The 22,536-nt window shown below is 37.8% G+C and overlaps 2 protein-coding genes and 2 non-coding genes across 14 annotated transcripts; 2 read left to right on the top strand and 2 right to left on the bottom strand.

Moving 5' to 3' along the window:
* Positions 1–201: 201 nt before the first annotated feature.
* Positions 202–320, bottom strand: LOC130549290 (5S ribosomal RNA). Its single transcript, XR_008962158.1, has one exon. It is a non-coding gene; the product is annotated as a 5S ribosomal RNA (ribosomal RNA).
* Positions 321–866: 546 nt separating this feature from the next.
* Positions 867–986, top strand: LOC130549291 (5S ribosomal RNA). The gene has a single exon (XR_008962159.1). It is a non-coding gene; the product is annotated as a 5S ribosomal RNA (ribosomal RNA).
* A 3,215-nt stretch (positions 987–4,201) lies between these two features.
* On the top strand, positions 4,202–14,237 carry mmadhca (metabolism of cobalamin associated Da). 8 transcript variants are annotated; one of them, XM_057325284.1, is made up of 10 exons: positions 4,321–4,451; positions 4,845–4,929; positions 6,099–6,471; positions 10,829–10,868; positions 10,960–11,095; positions 11,432–11,652; positions 11,755–11,863; positions 12,405–12,526; positions 13,176–13,262; positions 13,421–14,237. In XM_057325284.1, exons 4-10 carry the CDS (start codon positions 10,860–10,862, stop codon positions 13,634–13,636), a joined length of 900 nt encoding a protein of 299 aa, XP_057181267.1. In that variant the 5' UTR covers positions 4,321–4,451; positions 4,845–4,929; positions 6,099–6,471; positions 10,829–10,859; the 3' UTR covers positions 13,637–14,237. The 8 variants fall into 8 exon arrangements, with proteins under 8 accessions (XP_057181264.1, XP_057181267.1, XP_057181263.1 ...); XM_057325281.1 differs by lacking the exon at positions 4,845–4,929 and having other exon boundaries at positions 4,202–4,451; XM_057325280.1 differs by having other exon boundaries at positions 4,845–6,471.
* On the bottom strand, positions 13,768–19,248 carry cep70 (centrosomal protein 70). Of its 4 annotated transcripts, none has more exons than XM_057325275.1 (18): positions 19,138–19,248; positions 18,539–18,812; positions 18,313–18,412; positions 18,118–18,241; positions 16,986–17,166; positions 16,518–16,693; positions 16,383–16,442; positions 16,155–16,260; positions 15,962–16,050; positions 15,748–15,825; positions 15,431–15,527; positions 15,228–15,326; positions 15,019–15,147; positions 14,779–14,928; positions 14,527–14,695; positions 14,348–14,453; positions 14,126–14,205; positions 13,768–13,963 (listed from the first exon to the last, which is right to left on the bottom strand). In XM_057325275.1, exons 2-18 carry the CDS (start codon positions 18,617–18,619, stop codon positions 13,905–13,907), a joined length of 1,884 nt encoding a protein of 627 aa, XP_057181258.1. In that variant the 5' UTR covers positions 18,620–18,812; positions 19,138–19,248; the 3' UTR covers positions 13,768–13,904. The 4 variants fall into 4 exon arrangements, with proteins under 4 accessions (XP_057181258.1, XP_057181259.1, XP_057181260.1 ...); XM_057325276.1 differs by having other exon boundaries at positions 18,313–18,409; XM_057325277.1 differs by having other exon boundaries at positions 18,790–18,812; positions 19,138–19,247.
* Between the last annotated feature and the right edge of the window lie 3,288 nt (positions 19,249–22,536).

The following is a 22,536-nucleotide window of genomic DNA, read 5'->3' as shown; positions in this document are numbered from 1 at the left end:
GCAAAGTCACCTGCTTCGTTTATTCCTGAAAGAAATAGAGCCCCCGGCCGCACCCCGGTGGAGCACTGAGGAAGGACCAGGCTGAGCTGCCCTTTTGGCACACATAGAGCAGAGAAAGGCCACGCGCCGGACGGATAGCATGACCCCCGATCAAAAGAGTACGAGGCATCCTTTGAAAATGGAAGGAAAGCCCAGACCAAAAGCTTACAGCACCTGGTATTCCCAGGCGGTCTCCCATCCAAGTACTAACCAGGCCCGACCCTGCTTAGCTTCCGAGATCGGACGAGATCGGGCGCGCTCAGGGTGGTATGGCCGTAAGCGAAGGTTGACTGCTGAAAGCGGGATCTTTCAACCTGGGCAGACGCGCGGAGGTGTTTTGTCGAAGTCTGTTCCCCCTATGTTTCCTCCTATTAGAGTTGTTCCTCATAGCGCCCGCTACGCAAACAGCGTGTAGAGGGCGGGCGCGTGCACGTTCCACTGGTGATTTTCAATTATTTGTTGAAAATACCAGATATTCTCATACCATGAATTATATATATATATTCACATTTCCTGTTTTGTATGACTTCTAGCCATTCTTTGGTCTGTTCAGTTTGTTTTAAAATGTATTTTGTAGAACAACGCAAAATGTTGAAAAGCAATATAAAATACGTTTAAATAAATAAGGATGAATTTAAATACATTGTAAAATGGTTAGTTATGTGTATGGTAATTGAAAATCACCAGTGGAACGTGCACGCGCCCGCCCTCTACACGCCGTTTGCGTAGCGGGCGCTATGAGGAACAACGCTGAGGAAACATAGGGGGAACAGACTTGCAGAAACGGGTCTGAGAGTTGAAAGATCCCGCTTTCGGCGTCAACCTTCGCTTACGGCCATACCACCCTGAGCANCGCCCGATCTCGTCCGATCTCGGAAGCTAAGCAGGGTCGGGCCTGGTTAGTACTTGGATGGGAGACCGCCTGGGAATACCAGGTGCTGTAAGCTTTTGGTCTGGGCTTTCCTTCCATTTTCAACGGATGCCTCGTACTCTTTTGATCGGGGGTCAAGCTATCCGTCCGGCGCGTGGCCTTTCTCTGCTCTATGTGTGCCAAAAGGGCAGCTCAGCCTGGTCCTTCCTCAGTGCTCCACCGGGGTGCGGCCGGGGGCTCTATTTCTTTCAGGAATAAACGAAGCAGGTGACTTTGCCATGTTACAAAGAAAGTGTGTGCCGGTCTCTCATTCGAGTGTAGAACAGTTAGTTGCTTAGTTTGCCCTTTACGCTTGGTCTACTGCATGCCAGTTTGAAGGAGCAGCTAGCAAGGCAGCGCAAACTAGGCCGAAGAGGCCGTTGATGATTTCAAGAAGGGGTTTGCTGTTAATTAAGGCCAATGCCATGCCGCACACGTGCTATCACTCAAAAAAATGATTTTTAATCGTTGTTTGTTTTACTTAATCAATATAGTTTGATAGAACACATTTGTATTGGTTTCTTGTTTAAGTACAATTTCAATGTGTATTAGTGACATAAATAGGCAGCTCTTTGACATAACTTAGTCCATTTGTGTTGGGACAACATGAATCATTTTCATTGACTAACTGAAACTACACAGCGGATTGAGTTCCCAGCATGCTTTGCTCTCATGACTGGATTTAGATTTTAAAATGGTTAAAGTGCTATTGTATTTGTGTTTTTTTGCAGATAAGGAGACTTGTTAGCGTTCACTGTTCTGTAATGTTTACATTCAGAAGATTTTCTGTTGTCTGTGATTTGGGGGGGGGTTACCATAGTGGCGAAGAGTAAAGGTTATACTTAGGTTGGGGACGAGCACAGTTGTTCGTCTTTACTCAGTGAGTAAATACTCTGCAAATACGATAAACCCTCTTGTACTCCTTGTTAGCGCCATAGTTGACATCTTTGAAGATCTACGGTACATTCGAGGCACGTGTGCAGCGGTCCGTAACCTCGCAAACAACTTGCGTTTGATTGCAACATGCCTGTGTGTGAATGAAGTCAGGTTTTGTCAAGATTGTATATACGTGTTCGTTCGCGAATGCAGAATCCACAGCTAAGAAGAGTAGAAAGTAGACCAATGCACCTAAAACACAAAATCCATCTGAGGGTCTTTTCTAAGACCATGAGGGTTGACTCAGGCACGTTAAATGAGGATAGATTCACTATCTACTTATTTATGCTGTTTAATGTGCTTCCTTTGGGTGTTAGGAGTATATCAAGATAACACACACAGAATTATGTCATGAGAGTTGTAACCAGACTCGTTTAGTAGAAGCTTTACGATGAGATACAATTTTGGTATAAATAGGTCTCATAATGGGGGTTTTCATTTCTGTTTTGAGTTTAAACATTTGATGTACTATATAGATTTGTAGTACGTAACTTTCGCAATGCAAACGTCCTCCCGAGTCCCCCCAGCACATTTAGAAAACACAAGAGGTGATGTTTAAAGGAATAGTTCACCCAAAAATGACCATTTTGTTTGTAAATAAGCCGTTTTGGTAGTCTTTTTTTTCCCACTATGGGAGTCAATGGTGACCCAAAACAGCTTAGTTAAAAACGTTCATTAAAATATCTTAATTTGTGTTCAGCACAACAAAGAAACGTATACAGGTTTGTAACGACTGGAGGGTGAGCAAGTGATGACAACATTTTCATTTTTGGGTGAACCAGTCCTTTAAATGAATGTAATGGAAGTGAATGGGGACTGGGGCTTTCAGTCACTAAAATTATCATTCTCAATAAAATTCGAAAGTCAAACAGCTTTAAAACAATATAAGGGCGAGTAAATGACTAATTGTCGACATAAAGGCGAGCAAATTATGACAAGACAGGATTTTTATTTTTGGGTGACCGGTCTCTTTAAATCGGAGCAGGGTGTAAATATGAGACGCAATTACAGAAATGTCTTATAATCTTAGATCGCATTATGTATATGTATACCCGTTAGTATCAATAGAGCGACAAAGCGTGTCTCTTCCACCCTTAAGACATTTGTAACACAAACCAGATACATTTGTCAGATCGACGACGCTGCAATTAGTCGAGCTTGTGGCCCAGCCATATTAAATCAGATCAAAGTGATGAGTCTTCTCTCTTTATGTGCCTTTGGCACTTTCTCTCTCTCTCTCCCTGTACTTGAGTTATGGCATGATGCTAATCTCTAATTAACTGCTCTGCTTTAGCGTGTTGAAGGCATCATTCAACATCACATGACATGTTCATCTCAGGCCTTGATGTGTTGTGACAGTATGCAGACTCCACAGACTCACATCATTCCGAATTTAAAGGTCAAGTCATTTCATAGGTGGTAAAATAATGTCATCCATCCCAGATTAATGCAGACACAACTCTAAATCAGACGTACAAGTCTACGAGTTGTGTGCGGCACCGATGTTTGTTTGTTTGTTTGCTTGCGCGTGTGCGCGCTCCGTGTGATTGAATGTCAGGTGATGTGAGTCAGTAGCCGAATCAGGTCAGTGATAATCTTGTATTTCCTCTCATCTGGACAATAAAGGTCAATGCTCATATGTAAACATCACCCCCAGGACACCTACTGTACCTCAGTGTGTGTGTCTGGATGTGAATAATCCTGGGCGGGTGAATAATATACGGGCACCAGAATCTACAGATGAAATCCTATCGCATGTGGTTTTATTGTAATATAAACTATTGGTCATTAAGGAGATATTGGTCATTTAAGTGGGACATATTAAACAATTATAAAAAATCCAACAGTTAATTTCTCTCAAATTTACATTTATTATTTAAGTTTGTTTAATAAAAACATAAGTGCAGTATTGAATTAACAAATTATATTTTTAATATACGCTTAATACCTTTGGTGAATTCTAATATAAATATTTGAGGTGTACTTAATTTTTTTAATTACATTTACGCTTAATTTTTATACTTACTGTTTAATTTAAACAGTATATTTCATTGATTTCAAAGCTTTTAAATGTACTCAATTTTTTGTGTAAATTGTTTCACCATAAAACCACAGTTAAACTTTTTAAAGTGTATTTGATAAATATATATATATATATATGATAAATATAAAATATGATTTATATATATAAGATTATATACTGTATATATAATAAGATTTATTTATCAAATAAAACAATGCAAATTTAACTATGCTATTTAAGCGTAAAATGATCATTACTGAAAAGTTATTTTTTCCAAAGCATCTTTTTCACACAATACAGCTAAAACTCCCTGCGGTAGTGTTTCTCTGTACTTACATCAACGAGAAACCCCATCTGAAATTCTGCTATATGAAACCTTTCATGTTATTTCTACTTCAAACATGAATTTCAGATGCCGATCGATGGAGCGTGAGCGACAGACAACATCAAAACAACAGAGTGTGGGTGCGTCCATCCCGATGTTTCTTCGCTCGACTGACTCTAAATCGATGAACTTCAGGAGATGCACTTCGAGTACAACAAGTACGTTTCAATTCACAACAGGAATATTTTTATGCAAAAGTCAAAATATATATATTTTTTGTTTGAATTGGCACCAATTTGAATTTGCAAACAAAATGTTAACTATCCACTACTTTGTATGTTTATACATCACAATTCTTAAACTAACACAAAATGTTTGTATACGCTTGTCTACTCTAACAAAGGTGGTTTGTAGTTTATTAATAATGTTTGTTTGCACATTGTTTGACTTGTCCCCTCAAAAGGAAAATAAATATCTGTTGACAATTGCCAAAGTTGTGTATCACAAAGGGACACTTGTTATACGCTCATAATGTGTTTTATAGTTTGTGGACACACTCAGAGGGTGAGACAGTCAAACCAATGTGCATTTATTATCATGTGCGTCTACAGAGGTGTCATGTGGTGGCCCCGTTCCGGTTTTTCTGTCAGGGTTCGAAACGCACGTGCCGTGCTTAATGTGTGTTGATGGAGGCAGGTTAGGACCCCAGAAATGTGTGTGCGTGCGTGCGTGTGTGGTGTGGTACTGTAGTTTTGCTATTTCTTTCAGCATTTATTTACCCTCACGTCAGAAGATATTTTGAAGAATGTTGGTAACCAAACAACATTGGACCCCATTGACCTCCATTGTATACTAAGGACATAAAACCACTAAGACATTTATCAAAATATCTTCTTTTGTGCTCCACAGAAGAAAGAGTCATATACAGATTTTGGACCACATGAGGATAAATAAATGATGACAGAATTTTTATTTTTGCATGTACTATCCCTTTAAAGGTCATAGTCGGACTGAATAGCATAAATAATTGTATTTATTTTTTAAGAAAATGCATGTTCTTGTTCACTGAGTGTTGTGGCTGGTTGTCCGGGCCTAAATTTAATTGGTATTCCTAATCACCCCTGCAATATCTATTGTAGTGTCTCTCTCCTTCTCTCTCTATGACAGAAATGTTTAGTATGACGATGATTTCAGCCTTCTGAAAATGTCACCGTTCTGCTCTCTTTCTCTCAGCACAGAGAACTATGTGTGTATGAGAGAGAGAGAGAGAGAGGCAATTTCGTGACACTCACACAAATGTACACGCAAACTACACACAGAAACTTACCAACACATGGAGAAAGCGGGTGACAGAGCAAAATACAACCACAGTTTTTATATATACAGTATATATATATATATATATTATGATTTATGGCTATAGCTATGATCAGCAATGACTATAAAAATGTCATATTTTAGGTATGGAAGCGACATATGCTAGTTTTTCGGCTAGTTTTGATAGTTCATGGGCTGGTTTTTGTACAGATCTGGCAACCGTGGGGATTTGTTGAGGCTCCTTAGTAGGCTCTGGCCCTCTGATTGAGAAACACTGTCGCAAAATATATGTGAAATTTTAGCTCAGAGATAAAAGGGCTCAGTTATAATTCATAATTTGACTACAACAGATATGATTTACATCAATATTTACAATATAAAAAAAACACTCAAATGAATTAAGTCTGTTAGTCATCATCTTATGCAAACTACTTTCTTTCAAACGTCTCTCTCTCTCTTATGCCCTCTCTCATACTGTATATCTACTCAGTTCCACACTGTTTAGACTATTCAAATGAAATCCTCTCTTCTTTTCTTCATAATTAAAGCAGGGAAAAGAACAAAGCCAGTGAGAGATGAGAGGAGGGTGTTCCCCAGGCCAGAGAGGGCTCGTCTGGGTCCCCTGCTGAACCGACAACCCCTGGAGCTGCCACCCGCTGCTCTGCCCAAATTGAACTGACAGCAGCGTTTTCCTCAGAAAACAAAAAGTCCTGACTACCGGAGAACAGTGCTGTGTGCATTTATTTGACTTTAAACAAAACCTCTAACCACAAATATGAAATTTTGGTTTGAAACCTTTGTTCTACAGACTTCCATCTGGTGTGTTGAGGAGAGCTTTTACCGGAACTCGGATGATTGCTCCTTGGAAACGCCTTAGCAACTGCATAGCAACACTTTGGCAACCAACCAGAACCATCTTAGGTCAGTGGATCTCAACCTTTTTGACTTCAAGACTACAACATTAAAGGCCTTTCGTCTCTCATAATTTTCAGCCAATAAAGTTCTATTCTGTTGTACAGTATATTTGTTAAATATATATATATATACAAAAAGGTTGTTTTAGCCTATTTTAATGCTTGTTTAGTCTTATTTGTAATTATTTTAAGTCACATTCTGGCAGGGGTTGCCAGGTCCTCAGTTTTACAGCAGGTTTGGCCTACTTCCTTAGCGAGTTGTTTTTTATTCCACAGGAAAAATCTGTTTTTCACCAGTGGTCATTCTTAATGTAAGATAAAGTAATTTATTAAAACAGAGTGTGTTTGTGATTACTACGATACAGTGATTTTCAAGACAAAAATAGTGTGTACTGTAAAATATCCCTGCTGTCTTGCTGAAATCTTGTATCTTCATAGTTTGTCATTTTTATTTTATTTTATCCTTAAATCATTATTATTGGTCACCCTTTATGTTTGTCACTGGGTTTTGCAAATATCTAACCCATAAAAAGTAGCCTATTAAAAAGTGCTCGTCGACGTTACTTTTTAAATGATTAAAAACTGTTTCGTTTTTTTCATTTCTTGAAAAACCACAAATTTGGATATCTGAGGTTTTAGAAGGACAGTGTTGATATGTTTTTTTGTGATTGTGATAGTTTTTCTGCTAGTTTTGGTAGTCATGGGCTGGTTTTTACGCAAATCTGGCAACCCTAGAAGTTTGTTGAGCCCTCCGGTTGAGAAACACTGTCGCAAAATATATAGAAATTTTATCTCCGAGAAAATAGGTCTTCGTTTATCATTAAAAATGACATATCTTTATTTGTTCGCTAATTTGAATGAATTCCTTTATTTTCGCAAATACGTACCCATGGCACGTTTGTTTTTGAAGTGGTTGAGAAAATGATTCACCCCTGACAGAATCACTTTCATATCACATCGTTTTTTAAGTTGTGTTTTTAAACCAGTGTGTCCTCACATTATTTGTTGGTCTTTAAAAGGCAATCTTTAAGATCAACCCTATAAGAACATGTAGCATTCCAGCATTTCTCCCTCCAGAAGGGACCAGATGGTATAACGTAAACTCCAGTCAGCTGTGAGCGGTGGGTCACACATATACCTTCTAAATCTCACGAGTGCCACAATCTGCAGTCATGGGTCTAAACAAGTCAGTGTAGAAAGAGAATAAGGAATGTTCATTTTCTATTGAAGCCTTTCATGACTGAAGGACACGTGTTGCCGAAGGCGGAGATTACAAAAAAACTTGTTTCCTGTCAGTCAGAGTCTGTTCAAAGAGCCGATGTGGTTAAAGTTATATTTGCGTGGGGCGAAAAGAAATTGCGATTATGCTGTTTACCAGCGACGCAGTGGAAATTTGATTTTCACGTCATTCGCAAAACGCAAAGGTTGTCTGGTGGTTGCTAGCTAACGGTGAGGAGGTGTGAGTTCACGACGACAGATGCGATTGTTTCTGAGACTTGTGTTCCTCTGAGGGTCAGAAAATCAAATCAGGCAAGTTAATGAGCCGCCAACAGTCCTCCACCATCTCTCCTGAGAGAGAGAAATGAAGTGGCCACGAAATGTGCTGATTCTTAGCACCGGGGCTTGACACTTCCCACTTCTGAGTCACACGTTTCTGTTCGATTCCCTTGGCAAGAAAGCGACCCCAATACATCCAAACCGTGAAATCACTCTATACGTCTTGAAAATGAGGTGCAGATTTATAAAGCCTCATTTGGAATTACCCAACACATTTTGTTTTTAAGCAAAATTAGAGGATATTATGGGAAAAACATGCATTTGGAATTGGTTGGATTGTCATATCCATTTGGGGATGGGACGGGTGGATGTTTCAGATGAACCAGCACAGAAGAGATGTTGGGGGGTGTGGTCTTTGCTTAACTCTGAGGGACGTTTTTGGTCCTTCTGAAACCTCTTATCTCCGTGTTTTGTTATTTTTAGGTTTTATTATTAGTCACTCTTTATGTTTGTCACTGAGTTTTGCACATATCTAACCAATAAAAAGGATTTAAAAGTGCTTGTCAACGTTTTGAATCATTGCAAAAGTACAGTGTTTTCCATTTCTCTAAAAAAACCTGCGAATTTGGACATGCGAGGGACAGCGACGATATGTAACGTCCTACAGTATAGCACAAAAATGCCCTTCAGACGCAGTTTCCAAAGCGATGCGAAGGTACAGTCGTACGATTTAATATCTGTCCAGACAAATGCCAAGCAATTAAGATTCTCCTCACGATTCGGATTTGAACTCATCACTCTGGCACAGCAGGCAATGGCTTAGAATTAAGATTCTTTACCACGCTGATATATCTCTTATAGTTTAGCTCAGAAATAACAAGTCTTGATATCATTGAATTAAAACCCAATGCTTTCTTGCGTTCGTGCATGTTGAGCTTGAAAGATGCTCAGCCCGCAGCAGTGCTCCAATGCGACACCGCTGACCTGCTGGTCCACACATCCAGCCTGGATACACCAGATGGTGGCTGCCGGTGATACAGATGTTTGCGTGTGTGGATGCTGAGAGAGAAACACAGCCTCTGGCCTGTTCTAAGGACGTGTCAGTCAAATTTTCACCCAGTCCTCAGGGAGTCTCCGTCTAACCTTCCTATGCATCTATGTTATCCTCATATGACACTTTTTGTGACCTTTTTTCTAGCCTTGATGTTTGCAGTCCTTTTCTGTTGTGTGGAGCTCGTTTCTATCATTGTGCCATCATCCATTGTGCAACTTCTGGAATAGAGGCAGAATTGAATGTGTATTTCATATATTGGAATATACTTAAATTGCTCTTTTACTTTAGGCTTTATGTTGCACTGCTGTAGAACGCGTTGGCCTCACATTAAACATTTCAATGTACAAAAGTGTCACTGACTGGCATATGACAAACTAGACAGTTCAAATGTTTGGATTCTGCTGACACCTGCTGGATTTTATCTGCAAACGCATGCGCAAGTCACCGTGACGCAATCGAGTCATAGCGGCACTCTGCACGTCAACAAAAATGATGTTTAGAGGGAAATTATAAGGGTTGAAACTGTATTAATAACACTTAAAATATAAGAAATAATCGTCTTCTTTTTTAACGAAGATATTATTACTACTACAATAAAATGTGTATACAAAATAAAGGTTTACTTTTTACTAAATGTATAGTTATTCTTATTAGAATAAAACTATAATTGCATCTTCATATAAAAACGATTTTATTTCACAATATACAAGTAGCAACATGAACGGAAAACATTTAATTTATTAAAAATATGATGCAATAACAGTGAGATTTACGCCAAAAAGAAAGGCAAATTTACGCCAAAAAGAAAAATATCACATTCAGACAACAATCGAGCAAAAAAATATATGAAAGGTACGAAAGGAAAAAAAAGGAAGATACAATGAAGATTGACCAATTTCTCTTAAAAATGTCTATTGTTTGTCCTGCACGGAGCTCCGTTGTTACATCACGAGTCACGTGTCCCAGCGTGCGGACGTGATCAACACTGGTGAGCGAGAACATGCTGTCCTTTAGGTTACAAACACTGTAAATAACCAAATAATAAGGTATAACATGTGCTATGTACATATAGGATAGCAGTCGAGCGCGTGATTGACAATTTGACGCTAAAGTCACGTGTTAGTTGTGCTTTAATTGCGTTGGAGTGAAAGTGATCCGATCATAACAGCGGACTGTGTTAGATATGAGCTGTTTGTCAACAGTATTGACCAGTTTATAAACTGCAATGATCTCGGTAATATATCTAAGCAAGAATCTAACAGATAACATTTAAGCTATTGTTACAGGTTTTTTTTATACTTTATGTATCAATCTGTTATCAAATTATAGGAAAAATATTACTTAATATTGTGCGAAATATGTTAATCTAACATCAATTTGTAGAAGTATTTAATTTATTTTAAAAATTCTGTTTGACTTTATTTTAACTTATTAAAATGCACAAGCTTTTTCAATTAACGTTAATGTTTTTCTTGCCAGTGATATGTGTCACTTGATTGTTGTGAACTTTTGCTATTAGTGTTTTCATCGTAACATGTTTGAACTCTTTTTCATGCATGAATTGTGAAAACCTCCGTCAGGATGTTTTTATTGCTCTTAGGGCATTAAAAACAAGATTTTGAACTTTTTTACGCAAGATTTTTCATCAAATCTGAAGAGGCTTAAAATGTATTTAAAAAAATCATCATTTACATCAGTGCATCTCTTATTTATAAGAACATATTCAACACGTTACTTTATTTAAAAGCTCTGAAAAATCACTTCTGTGTTCAAGACTTGTATGTTGTTTCCATAACTAAAGATGTTTTTACAGGTTAAGGTGAAAAGGGCCTGTCTTCATCAGTATGGCGAGTGTGAGTTTTAAATGAATATTTCAGCTTTACATACAAATGATTCACATTTGTGAAGTACTGTTTGACACCGTGTCTTTGTTAAATTGTACAGGTGCTCTGCAGGAGGGCCAGACAGGTGAGCCGGTCATCTGTGGTTCAAGCACTTATTCAGAGAGTTCGAGGATTTTCAGCCGCTGGGTCATCTGGATCAGATGAGCCGTTTATAGCCATACCATCTCAAAACTCAGGTGTGTAATGCAACCTGTACATTATTCACCAGTTCTTCAATACTCCGAATGTCGTTTGGACGATAAGATTGTCTTTCTATTTTAAAATCAAGGTTGCATTATGGGGAATAATATTTCTGTGCATTAATATTTTAAGTTGTCTTTTGGTGGAGATGCCACAAAAGTGTAGACTAGTGCATGTTATATATTAGTATATAAGTAAATATTATACGATTACAGTTATTCTAGTTTATAAAATTATTAAAAGTTTAATAAATACTAAATTTCAAACAGATCTGGTTTAATAATTTATTAAATTATTCCAAACCGAAAAACTTTCTTTTTATGGAACTCCAGCAGGTCCTAGAACAGTATGGCCGGATGAGGCGATGGGTCCGTTCGGACCTCAAGATCAGCGTTTCCAGTTGCCAGGCAACGTGGGTTTTGACTGTCATCTGAAGGGTACGGTCTTACAGTTTACAGGACCGGTCCACCGGACTGTACCGGATGTCTTATCAGCGCCATCCAGCGCTGAGAGACATGAGTTTATACTTGCTCAGTTTGTTAATGAATATCAGGTAAAGATCTGTTTAAAAAACATTTCATTCCTCAATAAGAAAGAAAATGTATTGTATTGTATTGTTTACTATAAAAATGACTAACAGAGGTTAACTGTGCAGGGTAAAGAAGTATCTCTGTCGGCACAGACGGTCAGTAAAGCTGAACACTATTTTAGTCTCGCAGATGTAGAATGTTTAATGCGATCCTGCCCACAGCTGCTTAGGAAAGGTAAGATTTAACACTTGTATAATATTGTGTGTTTACAGTCGTGGCCAAAAGTATTGGTAGTGACATAAATGGTGTGTTTTGCAAAGTTTCTGCTTACGCTGTTGTGGTGTTCATCCACATTGTTTAAAGATTATTATGCAGAGTGATGCGATGCATTTTAAATCATTGCAAAAAAATCAACTCCCCAGATGTCAATCCCATATAGAGAACCTGTGGTCAGCCCTCAAAAATTGAGTGGACAAGCAGAAGCCCAAAAATTGTGATCATCTCAAAGCACTTATAAGGCAAGAAAGGTTCGCAGTCAGGATTTGGCCCAGAAGCTTATATATAGACTGCCAGAGCCAATTACAGAGGTTATGAAAAACACTGTGCCCAACACTGTAAATATTGACTCTTTGTGTATATTATGTTTTTGCTAACTTAAGATATCCAGTATACCATAAAAACATGTGGAAGCAGCAAACTTTGCAAAACACAAGACTGTACATAAAGGTGCATTCACATCATCAAAGTTGCTTTAACTTTTGTGTTGTTTTGACAGAGTTAGAACTGTTCTTCCCATCGCTACCGATGAGTCCCATCACTGTTGTCACGGTAACACAGAAAAACTGGAAGCTGGATACGGAGGAAGTAGAGCGAGCGCAGGATCAACTGTTAGATAACGTGAGTCTGTTGGGTGGAAGCTGATTGGCTCCTCACTATGTACAAAAATGACTGACAGCATTTATGCCTGAAAATATGGTTCTCTTAAAAGCAGAGTCTGTTTATTTTCTTTATATTTTTCATTGGCTTTTATGTCGATTGTAGTATAATTATTTGGGGAAATGTTATGTGCTATTGATATTTATTTAATTTAATATTACTAAATAGGTTTATTTTTTGTCAACTTTTTTTATTTTAGTGGCCTAACTTACTTAAAATTTCAGTTTATTGCTTAGTCAACATTTCAAATTTTCAGTAATATTTAGGCCTATATTTTATTTGATTTCAATTTACATAAATATTTTAATAGTTTTAGCAAACAGTTATAACCGTGCTTAAAAGCTGGTCATTTTGGCAAATAGACGGTCACTTTTCATTCCGATGTAAACATTGTGGTTTGTTCTTCATTACTGTCAAATCGTTTTTAAGCACAAAGCAGTACAACAAACAATTTAAATGATGTATCGTTGTTTTGTTGGCGTTGCGGCAATGAAAATAGACACAAAAAAAGACGCTTTATTCTTCAAATGACCCAGATATTAGATTTACTAATGCATGACAAAATTATAATATATGTTCTTGTAAAATGGAGGACATCTTCTCGTTGCAGTTTGTCAGTGGTGCTAAAGAAATCTGCTTCACGCTGTGGCGAGGAGGATACTGGGCAGATTTCATCAATCCCATGTCAGGGAAGGCCGTAAGTACTTTTAGCTCTGTCAAAACATCTGCAACGTATCTGAAGCAGTCACAAACGAATATTATTTACCCTTAACCTCATTTATAATAAAACATGTAAACATTTTGACATATGCTACTAAGCAGAAAGGTCATCTAACTTTTTGATTGTTTTTGCAGTTTTTTGGTGCTCAGACACAGGACACTATCCTGCAGGACGACGTTCGGCATCACGCCGGTTTTCACATCGAGGACCTGGCATCTTGCACACTCATACATCACATCTTAAAGGGGCCGCCGACGTTTGTGTTGACTCTCATCACTAACGCACCTTCCAACAGTCTGATCATGGAGAAACTTCAGGGATGCTCCAAAGCTTCGGAGGAAGGCGACTGATGTTTTTAAACTTGAGTTTCAGAGATGAACTGTACTGTTTCCTATCACTTAAACATAAGGGAGCTTTGACTAAGAACGTGCTACTTGTGATGTTACAAAAATCTTTGTAAAGGATTTTATGTAACGGTTGATGTCATTCACAAAAGGCAGGAATGCGATTTATTTATAATATAAAATCAAATATGAACACTTGCAGTATTGTCTACACACTCGCACAGAATAAAAACAGGACTGAAACCACGCGGTGCTTTAAACTATAAGCCTTGTTTCACACTGTCGACTTGAGCGATCGTAGTGTTGGTAAAACGTTGTCTAGATTCTGAACGTCTGAAAGAGAGAAAAAAAATCAACCAACGTTTATGTCTGAAAATATTTTCTGTATTACATTTTCGTGTTTTTTTTTAAGCAAACGCAAAACAAACTGCTAAAAAAATCACTAGAATAAATTTTATGAGTTTGGTTAGCAGTGAATAAAACGTTTGTCCTCACCCAAAGTTTCCAGAAGCTCAAGTATGAACGAATGAAACGCAGGAAAGAATTCTTCATGTTCTTTTAACTTTATGATGATGCTGTGAAACACCAAAATAAACAGATATATCTCTATTTAAATACTGCACGGTGAACTGTTTGTTAAAGCTTTTGTGTTAGTAGTTTGCAAACACGATCAACAGGAATGAACTAATCAAAATGTATACATTAAGTTTAACATACCTGTCGATGTCACTGGTTTCCAGGAGCTTGTAAAGTTCCTTATTACTAGTCTGGGACACAATTCCAGCAACTTTGTTCACAACCTCACTAGGTGGCGCTCTGTCATCTAACACAAGACAACATTTATTCAGCATGTAAGGTTGTGACATTTTAATGTACAAATCATGGTTAATTCGTACCCAAGTCCAGCACATCTCTGAGGTTCCTCATGGCGTTGTTCATCTCGCCCAGCTTGCTGTAGACCTCATTCATTCGAGGATAAATTCCTGTAAGGGAGCTGACGTCAAAAAGCTGTTGGAAGTGAGCGACCATCGATTCCAGCGTGTGTCTGGTAGGACTCCGCAGAACCTGCAGAACATCATACGCATAATCAGTTTTATTTAAGCGCTCGAACAGTGATGTTGAAACAACGTGCTTATGAGCAGATGTACCTTGTCGTCTGATGTTGTTTCGTCGAGTAGCGTGTCGACGATCAGCATCAAATCTTCCACCCGGATGGAATCCGAAGATGCAGTTGTGCCGCCCTCTGGTTGCCATGGCAACAACCTCTTTTGCAGTATGCAAAGCGCACGATGGAGTTCCTAAGTATGCATGCACAATTATTCCAAAAATGACAATATTCGATTATTGATACAAATCTAATCTGAACAGTGAATGAGGATTTAACTTACGCTTAAAGCGTTTAGTTGTTGACTCCAAACCGCTAAAGTGGACACGATCAGTTCAAACTCCTCCTGCTGTCTAAGCAACCCCAGAGGAGCCCTCTGATTGGCCAGGACTCCTGTGATGTCACGAAGGATCTGCCAGGTACATAAACTCATGATATCAGACAGACATTTGAAGAACACCAAAGTGGCTAAACTTATTCTGGCAAATTCACCTTCTGCAGTCCAGATGCAGATTCGGCCGTTTTGCATCGGTCCTTCACATCAGGAATGAGACGACTGACATCTTGAATCTTCAGTTCACTGCAAACCTCCTGAAACTCAAAACCAGAGACATCAAACAACCACACAGACAAAAGACAGGAAACATTAACACAAGATCAATGCGTTACCCATAATTCACTGCACCGCTACACACCATAAGATATCTTTTGCAGGTAGAGGCGTCCAGGTGCTGGATGCCAGTGTTGTCTGCGTTTAGTGTCTCCGCAGAATCTTGTGTTTTCAAAGATGACCTATTGAACAAAAGTTTAACTTGAAACCCAAACGTGGTTGTTTTGCATGTGAAAGCATCTCTAACTTTTTAATTTGTTATCCTGCAATTTTTTATTTCAAACAAAGATGTTCACATAGAGGCAAAAGTTATCAATTGCAGCTTTAAATAAGCAGACGAACGCATCTTGTATTGTTTTACAGGTTTGATCATTATCAACGTTAAACAAACGCTTGTCTCACTTGACGTTACTCTGTTGGATGAAGCGATCCATTCGTCTCAGCTGCTGTTTGCACGTCTTTAATTCCTTTACAGTCGGTCTGAAACATTTAAAGGGACAGTACACCCGAAAATGAAACTGATATTGTTTACTTAACAAAAAATAAATGATCCATGAAATCATTCAATCATACAATACAACGTTCATTTTAGCTCCATTTATTTATCGTTATCAACCTGGACTCCAGATCCGCTTTAAGCTTCTGGATTTCAGTCTTGAGGTCTTCACGCTGAGCTTTGGTCTCCTTCAGCTGTTCCTGGTATGACTGCATCAAAAAAATAGTCACGGTTACATACGGAGACCAGAGAGGACACGCATCAAACATCAGACGTACACCAAATGACACTTTCAATAAGGACCAAAGAAAACCTTCAGAAGGGTCCTGTAGTTGGACAGTGTGTCCGTGGGGTCTTTCTCTACTCTTGATCTGTTCTTCTGGGAATTTAAAGCGTCTCCCGAGCTGCTTTTAGACATTCTGCAAGACAAAATGATGCGAGAGAATTGCATTATTGGCACAAAGAACATAGACACTGATAAAAATGGACAACTTGAATGCCACGTAAGTTGCTTGTGTGATTTTGCTTTTTGCAAACTTACTTAAGCTCATTACGCAGTTGTTGTATTTGGGACTCATAAACATCAATGACATCCAAAATCCTGAAGAGACAAATTATGAAAAGGTGATTATTGCTCATATCTCACACATATCCCATGATGCTCTCTGTCACTCACTGCTGGTCTGTGGTGGAGTTGGGTCGGACGGATCTGCGGTGGATCTGTTGGAAGGCCTGGTTCTGTCGGGCCACCCGTCTCTCCTCTTCTCTCACAGCGTACTGGAGTTTCTTTTGAAGCTGAGATACTTGATCTTTCTCCTGAGAGAGTTTCTGCTCCAGAGAGTCACACCGTCTCTGTGCCGACACACACACACACACACACGCCAACAATTGACATTGAATCAATCAGTGTAAAAAAAACGATTTTTATGTACTTGCGCAATAACTGATTTTTGTTCATTTCTCACCAAAAAAGTTCAAAACTACCGGCACAAAACTTGTGATTTTAACACAACTTATATTAACTTCAGATATTCTGAAGCTGTACCTCATGTCAAAATACAGTATAAAAGATATATGCAAAAATATGTAGAAATTGACTTTTTCCTTACATAACACTGAATAAAAGCAGATCGTGTCGTAATACCTCTGCATCTTTCTTTTCCTGCTGGAGTTGAGTGAACTGGCTGTGCTGTTGGGCGGCTTTATGAATGTACGAGTCCTCCAGGTCATGAACTTTGACCTTCACCCCATCCAGGACGCCCTCAAGTTCGGCCGCCCTCTGAGAATGACGGGCGGCTCGCGTCTGATGCTGCTGGACCTCTTCTCTGTAAGAAACAAAAATGACACGGCTATTACTTCACATCCTGTTTCAAATGAGAATGTTGGGCCTAATATTACCCATAACCCCTTTCGCTTAATACATGTTTATAACGGTTCCCTTTTGAAGGAGTTGACGAAACCATTTTAAAACGAAGCACGAGCTAGTTAAAAATCCTGAACATTTACAACTTGCACAAGCAGTGGGATCTTTTCATTTTTTTAAATGTTCACAGTTTTAACTGGAACTGTATCGAATGCAAATGACTATTGTGGAATGAATATTGACTGAGAGTAAAGAGAACACATCGGTCGTGCTTCAAAGAGCCGAAGTCTGTATCTGATGTCATCACCCCCATCATGAACACATACCAGTTGACCATCCTACATGACATCACATTACAGCAGGTGGTCAGCATCCCTCGCACACAGGGCTTTACATTATTGAGCGTGTGCTCGACAGAAGCCATATGTTCAGGTATATCCCCAGAGAAAAGACAAGTGCTAACCCATTGAAATATTAAAGAGTCATTTGAATGTCTATGATGAAATGACAATAAAAATGAAGCTAAATGTTAAAAACCACACATTTCTAAACCATAATATACTGTCTTATAATTGACGCATTTATTAATGAGATTTTGCAGTAAATAATAATACAATGATTACGCATTGATAATTATAATGTATATAAATAAACGTGATGATTTCAAATAAGCACAATAGATACTATATGATCTAATACAATAATAAGCAAAATCTATGTATTATATAATTATTATACGCTACTGTTCGAAAGTTTAGTGTCCCTTATTTAATATGGATTTAAAGTAACAAAAAAACTCATCACATCTACAGAATAACACAAATGTAACTACGTTATATTTTGGCATGTTACATTTCAATGTGTTCGGAATTTGTAGAAATGTTTCATGTGTCTAAAAACACCTGTAACTCACTTTAACTGGCTGTTGGACTGAATCAGTTCTTGAATCAAACCCTGTCTTCGTTCTGAATCTGACAGCATGGTCTTCAACATGAGCCGAATGTCAGCCGCGGACTTGCGCTCCAACAGAACCAACTCTACAAACAACATCATAAGAAGATTCATAAATCAAACAGGAATTTCATTTATTAACCTCAACTAGCAGTACCTGCGAGGTTCTTGTTCTCGGTTGGATCAGCAAAGCTCACAGGTTTGAACCCGTGATGTTGCAACAACCTGTTGACAGCATCCCATTCCTTCTGCTCCTGCTGCGAAAGCGTGTTGAATGCATAAACACGTGTCATATATCATACATACACATGAAAATACATGCACATTCCATCGCACAAGCCAAAAGTGCACGGATATTTCAATCCACACATTAAACCTGCTACCTGAAACTGGCTGTAGGTCCACAAAAACACGTATGTTCTGTCTCTAGACTGGAACGCTGCTGTCAGAGTGTTCCTGTCCATGTTAACTATCACATATGAACCATGAGCAAGAGTCTCTCTACTGTTCTCATGTTGGTCAAGTCAAACCCTCTCCATCTCTCACAGCAGATGGACACCTGTGACAGGTCAGGTTACTAAACCAGACAGATAGAATAGGAAACACCTCCACATGAAGGAGAGAGACAGCTCACCTGATCCATCCTGGCCAGATGCCCTGTGAGAAAACACAGTTGTGTAAACATGAATGCGATATACTACAGTCACGTGCAATTGATATACACGCTAGAAATCAAACCAACTTATAATATTGGTACAAATATATTACAACCTTACGTATCTATAGGTACATACCGTGTACAATAAATAACAGTGAAGGTACTGTGTTTTACTATGCTTTATACCGTGGCGATTATACCGAGCAACGAGCGTTAAAAGCATTGTAATATCATAGACACACCGCAAGACAATGAGCAGATACAAATGCAGTTAAAATGATATTTTACGTTCATTGTTTAAACCAGTTAGAATCTAAACATTACCTTTATGAGTTGGTGATTAGCGTTTATTGGTTTCTATTCAATATAAATGCCTTGTTTGACATTTTGTGAAGCTGTTTACGGTTTCAAATAACAGCGAAAAGTGACGCTAAAACGCTTCCTGGATTCGGACCAATGGGAGGACAGAGTTCTAAGCCACGCCCCGCGCGATTTCCGCTTGAATACTGAAATTTCCCTCTTCAAATGGTTCATTTTGGTTTTAATTTTCAGCTATTTTTCAGTTTTTAAAAAACATATTTATGCATTTATTCGGATTTTGGTATCATTTTTCTTATGGATTGATAATATATTTACTTTTACATTCAAATATACCTACACGGACACCTAAAATATTGATTGGAAAACATCATACGTAAAGTCAAACATATCTCAGTTGTATCAGATATAAAACTTACAAGCAAAACTTTATGAATCTTGAATCTTGTCTATAAATAACACTACTGAAGATAAGACATCTCTATTTTTGAAAATCGATGATAATCGATGTTATTTATAAATGTATTTTTTGTTATAGTGTGTGTATATGTATACGTATGTATGTACAAATATATGTTTATATTCAGGTTTTGTAACCGTTTTTGTTTATATTCAGGTTTTGTAACAGTTTTATTGACTTTTTGCAATAGTGCTACCCGGAGTGTACACTAGAGGGAGACAAACATCCAACATTTAATTCTGTGTTCCAATCGAGCGCTTTTGTGCTGTTGGATTGAACAGGTAAAACATTTGCGCTATATGTGCATGTTAAATTATAGAGTTAAACGGCGTTTTCTAGGTTCCTAGATGTTAAATAATTCAGCATGTTGGATGAAGGAAGAAAGCTGCTGACATTTACCGGCGTGACATTAAAGTGACTTGTGACCCTGGACCCAGACACATGGTGTATATTTATATCAACATTTACATAAATGCACTCGGGACCTCAGTAGATTAGTTAGCGTAATCTTTTAAACAAAGCTTCCTGTTAAATCCATTTCAACAGACATCATTTATATTCCAAATCCTCTAATCTCACTTAACAGGTACTGCTCTGTCACATTCACACATTCTGTGGCATTTCACATGGTCGTCTTGCAGTGTGCAGCCATGGATTATAAAAGGTCAGTCTAACAACTCAATGAATGTCAAATATCTAAACAGCTATCTGATGGAGAGAGACATTTTGTTAGGTCTTCTTTTGAACCGTTCACATCCCCCAAATTCATTGGATGGTAAAACCAATGTAACCAAAAGAAAACCTTCTGGATACCCACATAAAAATACAGTAGTTGATAAATAAACCACACGTGTCCTATGATGTGACATAGCAAACATTTAGAAAAAAAATAACAATGAAGATAAATCTCTCTTATGCTATTTTATATTATCAAAATAAATATTAATAATGCAAAATAATGTATTATGAACAGGTTTTTTGCTGTCACATCATAGAACACGTTACGGTTTATTTGTCAACTACTCTATTAGGTTTAAAAATATCAAACATTTTAGTTTTTCATATAGTAAATACTATAGAATACTACAGCACTTTTTTCCATTTGCTACAATTAATACTACAGAATACTATAAAACACTATAGTAATTACCCTATACTATGAAAATGTTAGTATAGTATTTTTTAAAGTATCACAACTTTGCATATTGCAAAGCAGGTTTACAGTAAATACATATTAGGACAGAAAAGACACAGAAAAATACAGTACAGAAATAATAACAAATTTACAAACTGCATGAATTTAAGTCTAATATCATGTTAAATTTTAAAATGTTGATAAATATACATTTAATATAACAATTCCAAGAACATAGCAGGTCCTTGGCATTCAAAATGACCTTTTTATATACGTGTGTGTGTGCATGTGTAATTACATTGTGTTTTAATGAAATTAAATAAAACAACTTTTTTTAATCAATAATGATTACAAATTATTATTAATGTTCAATGTCGAGGCTTGACCTGTTGATCTCAATTATTACCGTTTAAGGTACATTTTTTCTGCATTAAACACTTACATCCTGTTCTACTATACATTGCCTATAAACTATAATTAACCAAACATTAATGATGTAAAGATTAAATGGCAAGAAAAGGTTAAAAATGTCTTTATTGGAAATGAGCAGTGAACTGGGGGATAATCTGACATTTTGTCCTTGGGGAAAAAAATAGATATAGACCTGAAATTTATTTCTCGTCGACTTTTTTATTTAGTTTATAAACTTTGAAACGTTGTGCATTTTAAGACAGAAGCCCATTTTGCCGTCCTGACATCCACAGCAGGTAGGCCGTGAAAAGATTCATTTTGATGCTCAGTTAACTCAGGTAAGATAAACGCAGTAAGTCTGTCCTCCCATCTGTTGACATTAAAGACTCGGAAGGTCCATTAAATAGCAAATCGATGGAATAAACGAGCTGTGACAAATGAATGCAGGTTGAGCTTTCTGGATTAAACTCCAGAATCAATGCAACATCACAGATATGCTTTGAAAAAAAAAAAGTTGGTTCAACCTTAAAAAATAAGTTACCTGGTTGCCTTAAAATTTTGAGTTAATTCAACTTAAAAATATGTGTCAACTCGACGAGAAGTTAACTAATATTTTAAGTTGAATTAACTTAAAATTTTAATGCAACCATTTTTAAATTGAACCAACAAAAAACAACCACATTTTTTACAGTTTGTAGACTTCAGGATTACCATGTGTGTGGTGAAAACGTTGTAAAGTAGAACCAGAAATTTTTATTGTTTTACTGAACTTGAACTACAATGAGTTTGAACTTTCTATCCCATACACGCCTAGAAAAAGAATGTTGAAGAGAAATTGAACTCTGCCTGCTTTATTCGAGATTTCAGTCGTAAGTACTCGAGTCAATTTTCTTTAAAGCTTTCATCCAAAGCCCCTTTTTTCCCAGACTTTCACATCGTTTTATCTCACTTTGCCAATTGGGAGCAACAAATACTACCGACACGTCGTGAGTGCACGAAATTACGCTCGACAAAAACAGTTTAAGTGGAGTGAGACGCACCTGTACGACTCCAACAACAAGGCCAGCTTTAGCGTTCGACAGGCCTCACCTCCTGAAAGGCAATTTGGAGATAAAGGATGAAGCCGGAAGGCATGAAAGACGTCTACGCTAATCCTGCCTCACCTTGAGTCTGGTGAACCCTCAACATCTTCCTTAAATCCCCTTTTTCTGACCATAAATATATCCACACGCTTGACGGAAGCCGTCCTCGTGCACTGCAAATTTTCCGAGGTTACGGACGGCGGGAGCAGATTGGAAGGTTTTTAAGTTTTGATGGCCGATAAAGCTTCTTTTATTTTGTTTTTTTTTTAACAGAGAGATGAGTCAAACTCGGATTATCTTTGGCTTTCTCACCTCGC

Source organism: Triplophysa rosa, linkage group LG25, assembly GCF_024868665.1.
Source record: "Triplophysa rosa linkage group LG25, Trosa_1v2, whole genome shotgun sequence".
In the NCBI taxonomy this organism is placed as follows: Eukaryota; Metazoa; Chordata; class Actinopteri; order Cypriniformes; family Nemacheilidae; genus Triplophysa; species Triplophysa rosa.
Note: the sequence above shows the minus strand (reverse complement) of the source record. Positions and strands in the feature narration are given on the sequence as shown.